The 14,430-nt window shown below is 37.4% G+C and overlaps 1 protein-coding gene across 2 annotated transcripts in view; it reads left to right on the top strand.

The window, feature by feature from the left end:
- RAD21 (RAD21 cohesin complex component) overlaps nucleotides 1–11,859 on the top strand; it is a 30,004-nt gene extending 18,145 nt beyond the window's left edge. For both annotated transcript variants that reach the window (XM_047074126.1, XM_047074127.1), the window contains 8 exons: nucleotides 2–127; nucleotides 465–587; nucleotides 2,767–2,990; nucleotides 4,354–4,513; nucleotides 4,950–5,098; nucleotides 7,619–7,768; nucleotides 9,057–9,140; nucleotides 10,138–11,859. In XM_047074126.1, the coding sequence (XP_046930082.1) occupies nucleotides 2–127; nucleotides 465–587; nucleotides 2,767–2,990; nucleotides 4,354–4,513; nucleotides 4,950–5,098; nucleotides 7,619–7,768; nucleotides 9,057–9,140; nucleotides 10,138–10,329 (1,208 nt within the window). In that variant the 3' untranslated portion in view covers nucleotides 10,330–11,859. The remainder of the gene's footprint in view (nucleotide 1; nucleotides 128–464; nucleotides 588–2,766; nucleotides 2,991–4,353; nucleotides 4,514–4,949; nucleotides 5,099–7,618; nucleotides 7,769–9,056; nucleotides 9,141–10,137) is intronic.
- The last annotated feature ends 2,571 nt before the right edge of the window (nucleotides 11,860–14,430 follow it).

The following is a 14,430-nucleotide window of genomic DNA, read 5'->3' as shown; positions in this document are numbered from 1 at the left end:
GATGACAAACTTATAAGTAATAATGATGGTGGTATCTTTGACGATCCCCCTGCCCTGTCTGAGGCAGGTGTGATGTTGCCAGAACAGCCTGCACATGATGATATGGATGAGGATGATAACGTATCAAGTAAGCATTTCCTGTTCAGTGACCTGGACATGATTATGTGGTAGCTAGAAAGGTATTTAATGTGGACGACCGTAAACTAAAAGTTCCAGCTTTTAATGAATTGTACATCTTCTTAAAAACAGTGTTTGGTTCTTATTCTCTTTCATGTTTAACTCTGTCCCTCCACTTTTGTGGCCAGTAGGGTTCACGTCTGGAGCAACTCCTTCATAACTAGAAAAGTGTTGGTTATTGGTACCAGTGGGTTTCTTTCAGTTTCTCAAGGGGATTTTTGCCCTGCCATTTGTAGGAGATGTATTACATACCCAAGGCTTTTGTGACCAAATTTCTGTTTTTATAGTGGGTGGGCCTGATAGTCCTGATTCGGTGGATCCTGTTGAACCAATGCCAACTATGACTGATCAGACAACACTTGTTCCAAATGAGGAAGAAGCCTTTGCTTTGGAACCTATTGATATCACTGGTGAGCAAACAGACTTTTTCGACATATAAAATTTAGAATATAAGGTCCTAGTTCTGGTTGCTCTCTCTAATCTGCTACTCTTGTTTTAGATAACTAAGCTTCTTTCTTTTTGTCAGGTATCTATTATAGAATCTTCAGTTATAATCCAGATATCTTACAGAATATCTGTACAGGTCGCTCTGAAATATAGAGAACACGTTTTTTGCTAACGTGTATCTTAGTCTTTGGGGGTTCCCAAAAAAGATCACAGGTAACAATTAGAAAACATTACAAGGCATTTTACAAGATGGATTACTTCCAAAGTTCTAGGTTCTGTAGAGTTGGGCTACAATCTGGGAAAAGCTAAGCATATTCTTTTTTTATTTTTATTTTTTTAACTGGAAATGTGATTCTAAAATAAGCACTTTTAGTGCTTATTAAGAAACAAAGCCAAGGGGCGCCTGGGTGGCGCAGTCGGTTAAGCGTCCGACTTCAGCCAGGTCACGATCTCGCGGTCCGTGAGTTCGAGCCCCGCGTCGGGCTCTGGGCTGATGGCTCAGAGCCTGGAGCCTGTTTCCGATTCTGTGTCTCCCTCTCTCTCTGCCCCTCCCCCGTTCATGCTCTGTCTCTCTCTGTCCCAAAAATAAATAAACGTTGAAAAAAAAAAAAAATTAAAAAAAAAAAAAAAAAAAAAGAAACAAAGCCAAACATACTGGGGTGCTGTTTCTCAATAAAAGGGGCAATTTAAGATAGGTAAATTAGATGTGAAACTAAAATTTCTAGATGGTTTATGGGTACTTTGGGGTGAATACTTGAAATTAGTTACACTATAATTCAGGATACAGCTATCACTTTTAAATAGAACAAGATAAACTTTTTTTTCTACCTAAAACTAGAATTTGATCACCAAAAATTGCCTTGGGCTTCTGGTATATAAAGAGTGCTTGGTAGACATCTATTTAGAAACTGAAAATAGAACAAAGAACAAGTCTTTATCCCATGGAACTTAAGTACTAATTAGGGGAGCATGAGTAAGTACAATATGTACTGTATTAGTGACCAATTTTGTAGAGAGCTATAAATAAAGGCAAAATAGGTACACCGCACTGGTTAAAATAGGATAATCAGAGGGCACCTGAGTGGTTCGGTTGAGCATCCAACTTCGGCTCAGGTTGTAATCTTGCAGTTTGTGAGTTTGAGCCCCACATCAGGCTCGTTACCATCAGCCTGTCAGCACAGAACCCACTTGGGATCCTCTGTCCCCCTCACTCTGCCCTTCCCCCCTGACTTGCACTCTCTAAAAAAATAGTAAAAAAAAAAAATAATAATAATAATAATAATCAGAATTTGCAGTCTGTTTTAAGAACTTCAACTTTCAGAGACGGGAACTCAGTAGCTGGAGAATAAGTGTTGTACAGGGGCTGTCACTGTATAACATCTTTTTGAATCTTGAATTCTGAACTCCCTGAATGTTTTATACATAAAAATCGTGGAGGTATAACATTTCTGACAGGATGTGATGTTGAGGAATTTGTAGCCTAAGAAATTGAGAGAATGCTGCCTACTTTGCTGAGTTTTTGGTAAGGATTACGAGTGAGTGTACAGGCAGGATGGAGAGTAGAGCTCCAGGTCCATCTGGGTGTGGGCTTTTGTTTTACTTCATCAGTCTGCTTGTACAAGTGCCATATGTGAATTGTAACTTCTCCACTAAAAATCATAATAATTGCAACCATTTACAGAAGACTAAGTATTTTACAACTCCTATAAGTGGTTGGCATTATTTCAAGTGAGAAAATAAAGGGATAAGCAAGATGAAGTTAACTTTTCTAAGTGGTCACTTGGGTAATAATAAATTACAAAACCCAGTTCTTGAGCCCAGATCTGAATCAAGTATGATAGGTTCCTTTTTACACTGTAAACCTACATGGGAAAAATATATTGGCACTTGAATTATTTTACTCATTTTGTGCCTAAAGTCTATAAATATTCATTCAGCAAATTTTTATCAAGCACCTATTGTGTATGCCAGTCTCTGTTCTACATGGTACTGCAGAAACGTCAGTTAAAACGGATTCTGCCCTCTTGATGTTTTTCTACCAGGTGTATAGAAAAGCAGGGATACAATGAGACCAACTCTGGTGGCTCTTTATTTCATGATGGCCTCACAGGAAAATGACCTTATTTTCTTCTATCATTCCAGTCAAAGAAACAAAAGCCAAGAGGAAGAGGAAGCTGATTGTTGATAGTGTCAAAGAGTTGGATAGTAAGACCATTAGAGCCCAGCTCAGTGATTATTCTGATATTGTTACTACTTTGGATCTGGCACCACCCACCAAGAAATTGATGATGTGGAAAGAAACAGGGGGAGTGGAAAAACTCTTCTCCTTACCTGCTCAGCCTTTATGGAATAACAGACTACTGAAGGTAATAGAGTTTGCAGAATTTTTTTAAGTTAATTTTTAAAACTTTTGAATCATTTTTGATCAAGTATTTTCAACTATATGGCACTTTTTTTTACTTAAATCACAATATACTGAACATAACCTATCTGAAAGATTGTGTTGACACCTGCATTTCTAAAAGATGCAGAAGGAATTTTTTCTGTATGAAAAAGCTGCTGCGGTTTTTAATAATTCTCTCTCCTCAACCTCTCTCTGATAAATTACTAATTCTATTACCTTAGCATACACTGTACTTCAAGTCTACAATCCTTAGATACCGCTTTCAAGCCAAACCATGGTGTGGTTCTCCTTTTCCTGGAATAAAGAATTCTCTGATGGGGCGCCTGGGTGGCTCAGTCCACTGAGCGTCAAACACTTGGTTTCCACTCTGGTCACAATTTCATGGTTTGTGGGTTTGAGGCCTGCTTGGGATTCTCTCTCTTTGCCCTTCCCCTGCTTGTGCACTTGCTCACTCTCAAAACAAAACAAAACTATCTGGCTTTAAATTTATTTAATAAGAATTACTTTCATCTCTAGGCTCTTTTCTACTCATTTTAGGTTCCATACTATTCCAAAACAAGGTCCAAAAGTGGAGAATGCTGAGTGAAGCAGTACTATTAGACTGTTATTCTAAAGTAGAAATATGCATAGAATTGATTTTACGATAGATGTTACTAGAAAGTATTTCAGAGCAGCCATGCTATTGTAAAATTTATTTATTGGAATCTGAGTGATGGAATTATTTGGAAGAAAGTCTTCAAGGTATTTCTACTCTTTGACTTAGTGATCTCATTATTAGGAAAATTCCTAAGGAAGTAATTCAGAATATGGAAAACCGTTTCTGTGAGTATGGTCCATTACAGTGTTTGCAATAGAGCAACAACAAAATAGCAAAAAAATGGTTCAAATGTGATATGTACACATGTACATATATATCTCCACTCTGTGGAATATTAAATAGTTATTAAAATTAAAAGTGATAGTATTATATGGAAATCTCATTAACTAAGTGAAAAAAAAACAGTATGTAAAACCACTTGGTATGTTTCCAGTTAGAGTAAGTGTATGACTATGAAAATAAACTGCAGGCAAACAAATTTAAAATTTTAGTGTTCTCTCCAGGTTACAGGATAGTGGATAATTTTTCTTTATTGATTTTTCTGAAATTGCTGTACTTAATAATTTGTTAACCTGTATTTAAAAATTAAGACGGAATGAAGTGTGGATTTAACATGAAGTAGAAATCATACAACTATATTAAAATGTACTTAATGGAAAATAGAAATGTCAGTGGTGGATTTTAATATGATTTTTATTTTATAATTGAGATTTTTTTTTTTCCCTAGCTCTTTACACGCTGTCTTACACCACTAGTACCAGAAGATCTTAGAAAAAGGAGGAAAGGAGGAGAGGCTGATAATTTGGATGAATTCCTCAAAGAATTTGAAAATCCAGAGGTTCCCAGAGAGGACCAGCAGCAGCAGCACCAGCAGCGTGATGTTATCGGTATGTTCTGTTAGAATAGTTCCTTGATGACTTACCTGTATATTGGCAGAGTAGAAGAAATCGGGAACAAAGGGGTATACTCAAATTTTTGGACCTGGAAATACATTCCTTACTATAGTGTTCGATTTCTTTGTTAAATATAAGCTTTCTGTTTTTGGAAAGGTTTAAAGTAGGACTGGCTGAGTAATCTTCTGCTAAAAGGATTATCCTGCATTGGGTTGGAGGTGGTGAAACTTGTCCTTTTAAGGCCCTTTTCCACCTTTAAATGTATTGACAACTTGAGTAATATTTGTCGGGGGGAGAGGTGGTAAAAATTTATTTGGCCTTCTTCATTAGAGAAAAAGTACTCTTAATATATTAATATTAAAAGTAAATTCTCTAAAATATTATTAAAGACTGTATGATCCACATGTCCTCTTCATATGACCAATTGCAGATGAGCCCATTTTGGAAGAACCAAGCCGCCTCCAGGAGTCCGTGATGGAGACCAGCAGGACAAACTTGGATGACTCAGCCATGCCCCCACCACCTCCCCAGGGAGTGAAGCGAAAAGCAGGACAAATTGACCCAGAGCCTGTGATCCCTGTAAGTAAGCATATCCGTTATTAAGAATTTTAGATCCCTAGTAATAAGGTTATCTAAGGAGCTCTTATGAAGTATTAATGGCAGGGAATCGGTCTAGAGAGAAAGAATAGCAACCGAAGATGTGAACACAGTGTGCCCTAAGTGGGAGAAGATATCTGGGAGTTTGAGCCTTTCTGACTCTTCTTGGATAGTTTTGTTTCAGAGGGGCCTAACAGGACCATCCTTGGTTAATGTGAAATCCTTGATTCTGAACTTGGGTCCAGTTTATTATTTATTTTTCTTTCTCAGACAATAGTCCAGGTGAATCTGACAATTCTAGATTAAAGATGAAAATCATTATATAGAACCTGTTAAATTCTTTAAGTATCAAATATGTCATGAGTAAAGTGAACACAGGTTGTCACTTTTGTAATTAACACCTAGTTCCAGGTGTCTGACCAGTTTTTTAATAGGTTTTCTTCTCCTTGTCAGCAAGATTGAACAGTTTTTTCCAGTTTAACGGATACAAATGACATACTTATTACTTTACAGTATACAACATAATGATTTGATATTATGAAATCATTTCCCAACACACATACATATATATATTGTCTTACATGATTCTTTTTTTCTTGTCCTGAGAACTTGTAAGATCACCATACTGTGTATTAGATCTCCAGAACTTACAACTGTAAGTTTATACTGTTGGACCATCTTCTTAACCTCTAGTAACTACTGTTGTACTCTTTTATGAATTAACCTTTTTTTATTCTACCTGTGAGAGCATACAGTATCTGTCTTTCTCTGACTTACTTCAAGTAGCATAATGCCTTTATAGTCCATCCTTGTTGTTACAAAAGGCAGGATTTTCTTTCTCGTGGTAAATATTCCATAGTATATGTATCATATCTTTATCCATTAATGGACACGTTGTTTTCATGTCTTGGCTGTTATAAATAATGCTGCAGTGAACATGAGGGTGCAGATAACTGTTGAAGGTGGTGATTTCATTTCTGTTGGATAAATACCCAGAAGTGGAAGTGCTGTTCTAATCTTTTAAGGAACCTTCATACAGTTTTCCATAGTGGCTGCACCAACAGTGCACAGGGGCTTCTCTTTTGATGCTAGTCATTCTAACAGTGTGAGGGGATCCTTCATTGTGGTTTTGATTTGCATTTCCTTGCTTCAAAGATGTTGAGCACCATTTCATGGACCTTTTGACCATCTCTAGGGTCTTTGGAAAATGTTTATTCACCTCCTGTGTCCATTTTTGAATCAAACTGGTTTTATTTTTGCTCTTGAATTGTGTGAATTCTTTATTAGGGATATTAACCCCTTATCAGATAAATGATATGCAAAGATTTTTTTCCATTCTATAGACTGCCTTTTCCTTTTATCCATAGCATCCTTTGCAGAGCTTTTTAGTTTGATGTAGGTCTATTTGTGCTTTTATTTCCAAGACCTATTTTGAGGAGCTTACCCATCCTATGTTTTCTCCTAGTAGTTTTGTGGTTTCAGATCTTACATTCAAGTCTTTAATACATTTTGAGTTGATTTGTGTGTGTGGTGTAAGATAGGGGTCCAATTTTTCCAGAACCATTATTGAAATAAGATTTCCACATTGTAGGCTATATATATGGGTTGATTCTTGGGCTCTCTATTCTGTTCCAGGTTCCTGTAGTATGAGACCGTTTTAGGCTATCTTATTAAATAATCAGAATATACTTGTCATGAAGTAACATCTGGCTACCCTTAAGTTCATGTAGGATAGGAAAACTAAAATAAGTATAAAGGGAGTAAGGTGTAGTGTGAGGCTCCCTAATCCTAAGTTTATAGAATAAATGAATCTGGGCAAAAGGATGATTTTTTATAACCTTAGGCTCTTGGTTCAGCCTCCATCAGGAGGTTTTGGCAGAAGATTCCTCTGCCAATTTTAAGAACTAGTTTCCTGTGCCCTCTGATGGTAGAGTTGTCAAGGAGAGCATCTTCCTGTATGAGCTCAGGAATGAGGGTGGAAACAGGTATCAAGAGAGTTACTCTAGTACTACTATCCTGGAGGAACTTGTTTTGTAATGTTCTTCACTGTTTACATTAAGCCTGTGAGAGGAAGGATATTCAAGAGATGGACTCAGAAAGATAGTCTCCTCATTCCTATAATTTGCTGCCAGTAAGAACTCCAAGGCAAGCCCACGCTTAGTTGTAATAATCTTAAGACAGTTGTATGTAGTAATGGTTGATAGTACAGGCTATTTAACGTTAAAGCCTTTTTGCGTTGCCTTAGAGTTAGTGGGTGAGTCTGTTTTGTATGGTTATTCCTAAAATGCTACTAGACAAAGTTCTGGGGGTTACAACTTTCTCACATGGACTTTATAGGTATTTGATGCCTAAAAAGTAAGTATAAGAACACAACACTTTTATTATAATGGATTAATTTCTTCTGTACCCTAATGTTAAAGCTCTTTAAGAAGAACAGATCATCAAGTTTTGGTTTTAAGGAAGTATGGCAATATGACTCAGTATTTCTTTCTACTGTTTCAGCCCCAGCAGGTAGAGCAGGTGGAAATCCCCCCTGTAGAGCTGCCCCCAGAAGAGCCTCCAAATATCTGTCAGTTAATTCCAGAGTTAGAACTTCTACCAGAGAAAGAGAAGGAGAAAGAGAAGGAGAAGGAAGATGATGAGGAGGAGGAGGTAAGGAAATATTGGAAAAGATCTGATGAATAAATTCCCATCCCAGATTTAGCAAAAATCTTAAAACAGCTCTCTTTTACTTCTCATATTAGAGCTAAGGTAATTGATGTTGACCATCACAGTGATGAAAAATGTTCACACATAAACAAAATTTAACCAAATTCTTAATGATCTGGATCATCATTAAGAATATCAAGTTTTATGCTCTGCTATACCTCATTGTTTCCCTTGTGGGCTTTTGAAGGACACACGACTGCCCTCTCACTGATTTCTTAAAGTCTAGGTGGTTTGTACCTGCTTTTATTATCTTGTGGCCAATTCTTACTATTAGTGTCTGCCTCTGGTATGACCTCGCTCTCTGTGGCCTGGAAATCACATAACCATTTTCCATGAGTTTTGTTTTCATTAGATTGGGGTGAGATGTGACTTGGCTAAAAGAAAGGTTTGAATGGCTTTATTTTTTTAAAAGAAGAGGTGCTTTGAGAATGGCTTTTCTTGGCTGTTTGGGGTCTTTCTGGACCTTTGAAGCTGTTCTAGGTAACTTAGGATTTATTATTTTGATGCTGTCAGATATTTTAGATTTACAATAAAAATGTTAATAAAATATCTTCCAGGAAGTTTAAGTTTCTTCTAAGACTAAAGGTTATGGATTGGGTATATATTTTCATGAGTATCTGTATTTATAATTTATCATCATTATGCCAACCATAGATTTTATAACCATTTAGTGCTTGAGTACCACCTTTTTTTACAGTGAGGATTTAGCCCCAGAGCTGCTACTCTTTTATGCACTAATGTATGCCGCATTATCTCAGACTGTGTTGAGTCAGTATTTAAAATTCTTGTGCATTTTATTATGTATGAAGCTGTAAACTCCCGGTTCTTGGAAATGGGTATGTAGTCCCGGCATAGCAGGTCTCAGCAGTTGCCCCATGCCAGCTTCACAGAAGACAGGTCTGCAGGTGACTGGGAGCCAGGCAGCTCAAGTAAAATCAAGTATTAGCCCATTTCTTTTAAAACACTATCCAGACCAGTAGTACTTCCTCGTCTGCTAATCTGTATGCTCTTTGGTACTAGTCCACAAGGAGATGAGCTATATATTCAGTTAAGTGTTTGCTTACAGGTACAGAAGACTTTCTTCTGTAAGTTAGGCAAGTTCATACTAGACACAGATATTTTCTGTTACTCAATACACAATTTAAATTAGACCTTTCAGGATAAAGGAAATCATTTTGCAGAACACTTTTGCCAGCTTTTTTATGTGTCGGGTGGGGTCATTTTCATTCAGGATGAAGATGCTTCTGGGGGTGATCAGGATCAAGAAGAAAGAAGATGGAATAAAAGGACTCAGCAGATGCTTCATGGTCTTCAGGTACGTGTGCCAGTCCAGACTTAGAAAGACTTGAGTGAAAACTTGACATTGCTCCCTCAAAAAGCAACATGCTATAACCAGAAAGTCTACGTTTGTGACACTTTTTCCAGCACTACGTATTCCAATACATATGCCAAGAGTAAGCCTGGGCTGCCTCAGTCCACTAAGTGTCCAGCTCTTGATATCTGCTCAGGTCATAATCACACAGTTTGTGGGATCGAGCCCTGTGTCAGGCTCCACGCTGCCTCTCCGCCTCCAAACAAATAAGGCCTTAAAAAAGAAAGAGTAAGCCTGGAAAGCATCCAGGTGAACACTTTGCAGTGGTTATGCTGCGAAGGTAGACTCTGGTGGTGGCTTATAGAATTCCTCTGTGTGTCTCCTACTTTTTAGTGATCATTGAACGTATTTGTTGGATCATTTGAGCATCTGTGAAATACCAGGCATGTTGCTTAAGGTTTCCCAAAATAGAGGGGCGCCTGGGTGGCTCAGTCAGTTAAACACCTGACTTTGGCTCAGAGCCTGCTTCGGATTCTGTGTCTCCCTCTGCCCCTCCCCGACTCATTCTCTGTCTCTCTCAAAGACATTAAAAAAAGTAAGTTGAAATCTTAGGAAGAGTTAGTGCTCAGTTTTACTATCGTATCACATTTGCTTTTCCCCTTTACCTTCAATATTGAAAAAAGTCCACTCCCACCAGAATACATAGTATACTCTTCCTAGTATCCAAAATTAGCATCTTTTTAAAATTAGCACTTTACTGGGGCTGTCGGTTCAGTGTCCAACTTCAGCTCAAGTCATGATCTCACAGCTCATAAGTTCCGAGCCCCACATCAGGCTGTGCTGACAGCTCAGGGCCTGGAGCCTGCTTCCAATTCTGTGTCTCCCTGTCTCTCTCTGCCCCTCCCCTGTTCATGCTCTGGCTCTCAAACATTAAAAAAAAAAAAAAAAAAAAAGCACTTTCCTGTGAGATTACTTTAATTCTTCCTTTGTTTTATTTCAGCGAGCTCTTGCTAAAACTGGAGCTGAATCTATCAGTTTGCTTGAGTTATGTCGAAACACAAACAGAAAGCAAGCTGCAGCAAAATTCTACAGTTTTTTGGTTCTTAAAAAGCAACAAGCTATCGAGCTGACACAGGAAGAACCATACAGTGACATCATTGCAACACCTGGACCAAGGTTCCACATTATTTGAGCAGCTAGAAGCATTATAGCTAGTGTTCATTTCACTAGTGTATACAAATTGCCCCCATGTGTAGGGCACACAAAACCCTTTGAGAAAATTTAGATTTTTGTCTGTACAAAGTCTCTGCCTTTTTCTTCATTTTCCAGTATTTTAAATTTATCAGTTTCATCTTTAAGGGAAACTGCTTATATGAATGTGTTTGTGTTCTGATGGAGAAACAAGCACACCCAAGGACCCAGAAGATCATTTTAACAGTTCAGAACAGTTGTGTGCAATATTGGCGCATGTGATGATGAGTAGCAGTTGAAAGTCAGGATTTTTATCTTAGTTCTCCATTATTGCAGTGGAAAGGAAAACATGTCAGGAAAAAAACGCTGGACAGTTTAAGAACTATGGTGTGAGTCTTTGACAGAAGTTGTCTTTTCCCACTAGTAACACTGGCAATCTTAACACCTATTTTTAGGGATGGTGCCCAAAACAAATTGTCCTCTTGAGATACATTTTAAGGTGTAATTCCGTAATGACCAAGAGGGCACGTGAAATTGTGATATATATAAGTAAAACCCTTCAGCTACAAAATGATAGAACTTGGTTTAAAGTGTTCTATTTTGTAAGTCATTCCATTTGAAACTTTTTAATGAACCTGACTATCCTGAAATCTGTTGTTTTAGTGAGGCTCTAAAATGAGCCAAAGTAGACTTTTTAGAGTAGAATAAATATAAAAACATTTTATAACTTTCCAGAAGCTATAAATCAAAGTTTTAAAAAGATGTTTGGATATATTTGAGTATTCAGATCATGAAAATAGAAATTGCTATGCCAACTAAAAGGACAGACTGATGGGAAATTATACACCTGGTTGACTTAGCCCTTAAGCAGACAATGCTGTTAATAACTAATGGCTTCTCTGATATTTATTACAAGTTTAGTACTGATCTTTTCCCAATGCTGCACACTCCTATGTTTGGAACTTTATTTTTAATGGCTTTGCAACAGAAATTCTATATCCGGTTTCCTGTAATTTAAGAAAAACATCCAAATAAAGGCTTTATTATTAACAGACCAGATAGCACCAGAAATTATGTGACTATTATGATTCTCAAAATATGTCTTAACTTTTTAGGGCAAAATTACACTGAAAGTTCTAGCTTAAATGTTGGCACTTTTGTGGAAAAAAAAATCACTTTTCAAACTCAGACTTCAGTGTATACCCAATAATTTTAAATTATGTGAAATGTTTTAAATTAGTGAACTCGTAATTACTGTTTTGATGATTCAGTTTCTTGAGAATGGTAATTGTATAAAATTGCTATTGCAGCTTTATTTTCAATATGTGCCTGTAAACCATGGATTTTTCTCCCTTTGTAAAAAGTCATTGTAGATAATTGAATGTTTGATTATAGAAAGGTCATTAGTTTCTTGTTAACACATTTTGTTAGTCTGGTTTTGTTGCTTATCGGGTTTAATATTGTTCTTGAAAATAGTTGATGCTATGTTATGTATAACTTTTCTAATAAAAGTTGTGTTATAAGCTGTAAATTTTGGAGTATTGTTTTGTTGATCGTGTTCCCCAGGAAAATGTTAATTATGCCTCATCTTATGTTTGCCTTCTCTAGAAAAATTGTTCATACAGATAGTGAATTTTTCAAGAAGTCTTGGGTTAAAAAAATGAAAGATTAGTGTCTTTGTCAACAGAAGGGCCATATGATCTGAAACTTGGGTAGATATACAGTAATGATATATATTAGCATGTAATGAAATTAAAATGAAAGTAACCAATGGCTAGTGCTGAGGAATCTTTGGGGCACAGATACATCCCTGTAACTGCTAAGTACCTGCAAATTATGACGTGCCTATTGGTATATGCCCTTGCAGCCCTAAACAAAGCCGATGAACTGGAGGCTTCCTGAGCCCATCTGAGAAGGCTACTGAAAGCCAGGGCATTCAGTAATTTGACATGTCCCTACCTGTGCACATTCAGCCTTACCCTGTTCCCAACTGTGAGCTTTAAGAAACTAAGATGGTTTAAGCCTTGCTAAATCTTAAGCATTAGTTTACTGCTGTTTGTAATAGGAAAACCAGTGTTTACTAAGCACCTATTGTACTCAAACCCAAACATTCTTCAATTTGAGGCTCACCACCTATGGTAAAACAGACTAGGGGAAAATTATAACCTAATGTGAAAGTGATGGAGTCTAGAATACAGCATGCCAAAATATCTGGGAATGGTCCAGAAAACGTCCCAGAAAATAAAAATCTTTTGGCCAACATTTAAAAGATGGAAAATAACTTAGATTTAGGGTCCAAGATGGCAACGTAGAAAGATCAACTCCCCTCCTCCAGGAACACACCAAATCTATGCCTATTTATAGGACCGCTGTTCCTGAAGAAGAGGGCTGGATGACACCTTCACAAGAGAGACCACATACAGAAGCAAGAGGCAGACAGGACAACAAGGGGATCAGATGCTATGAACGGTGATGGGAGGGATAGTACTGAGGGACTGACTGCAGATTCATCTGCCCTGGGGCACAGAAAAGGAGCTGTGGTGTAAAAGAGCAACCAGTATATAAAAGATCCAGCCCTAGAACCCTGCCAAATGGTGGGAGAACTGCTGGAACTCTCTCTGGGTATGAGGGGTTTACATTCCCACTCTACCTTGATTAGGGGCACAGTCCCTGCACCATAGCCAGCCAGTTCCCTCAATGACCCCTGGGACATTTCTTATAAGGAAATGTCCGCACACCTCTCCTGGATATCCTGGGGCACAGAAAAAATAAAGTTTGAAAGACCAGAAAATAAAAGATGCAGCCCCACAACTCCACTGAACAGCAAGGAAGCTGCTGGAACTCTCCCAAGTCAGGTCAAAGCACCATGGTTTACGTTCCCCCCTACACTTTGGTCAGAAGGGAAGGCCTGGGTGCCCTAGCCAGCTTACCACTTCGATGAGCCCCAGGCCCTTAACCTAGAGTAGTCCCAAGAACTAAATGAAACAGATAAGCAATATGCCTGATAAAGAGTTAAGTGATCATAAAAATGCTTTCTGGACTGGAGAAAAGAGTGGAAGAACTCAGAGTTGCAACAAAGAGGTAGAAAATATGAAAAAAGAGCCAACTAGATTTGAATACAATAACAGTGAAAAGTACACTAGAGGGAATCAACAGATTAGCAGATGCAGAAGAACAGATTAGCAATCTAGAAAATGGGGTAATGGAAGTCAGCACCCAAGCTGAACAGCATAAAGAGTTTTTAAAAATAAAGATATGTTAAGTGATTTCTTGGACATCAACAGAACATTCACATTATAGAAATCCCAGAAGGAGAAGAGAGAGAAAAAGGAGGAAAACTAACTTAAATATACAGCTGAAAATTTCACTAACCTAGGAAAGAGATATCTGGTTCAGGAAGCAGAGAGTTCCAAACAAGATGAACCCAAGGAGATCCACACCACAACATGTAATAATTAAAATATTAATGGATAAAGAGAATTCTTTAAACAGTAAGAGAGAAGCAAAAGATTATATGCAAGAGAAACCCCATAAAACAGGTAAATCTTGAGCAGAAAATTTTCATGCCGAAAGGGAGTGGAATGATATATTCAAAGTGCTGGGAGGAAAAAACCTACAACCAAGAATGACCTAGCAAGATTCAGAATTGAAAGACAACGACTTTCCCAGGTAAATAAAAGTTAAAAGCACATCACCACTAAATTGGCCTTATAACAAATGTTAAAGGGACTTCTCTAAGAGGAAAAGTCCATAATTAGACATAATAAAAATATGAATAAAAAAGATATAAAAACATGACATACACATAAAAATGTGGAGAAGTGAGCAAAAAATTATTTTAGAATATGTTTGAAGCAAAATGACAATAACTTAATAGAGATTGCTACGTACTTAAGATGTTATTTATGAAACTCATGGTAACCACAAACCCAAAACCAATAACAGATGCACAAAAAAATAAAGCCAAACATAACGCTACAGAAAGTCATTTTTAAAAAAAGGCAAGAGAAGAGACAACTACAAAAACAACCTGAAAACAATTAACAAAATGCCAATAAGTACATACCTAATAATGATTACTTTAAATGTAAGTGGTCTAAGT

Source organism: Lynx rufus, unplaced genomic scaffold, assembly GCF_022079265.1.
Source record: "Lynx rufus isolate CCGP_SWC_20201006 ecotype Redwood Valley unplaced genomic scaffold, mLynRuf1.p SCAF_12, whole genome shotgun sequence".
NCBI lineage: Eukaryota > Metazoa > Chordata > Mammalia > Carnivora > Felidae > Lynx > Lynx rufus.
This window is presented reverse-complemented; position numbering and strand designations above follow the sequence as displayed.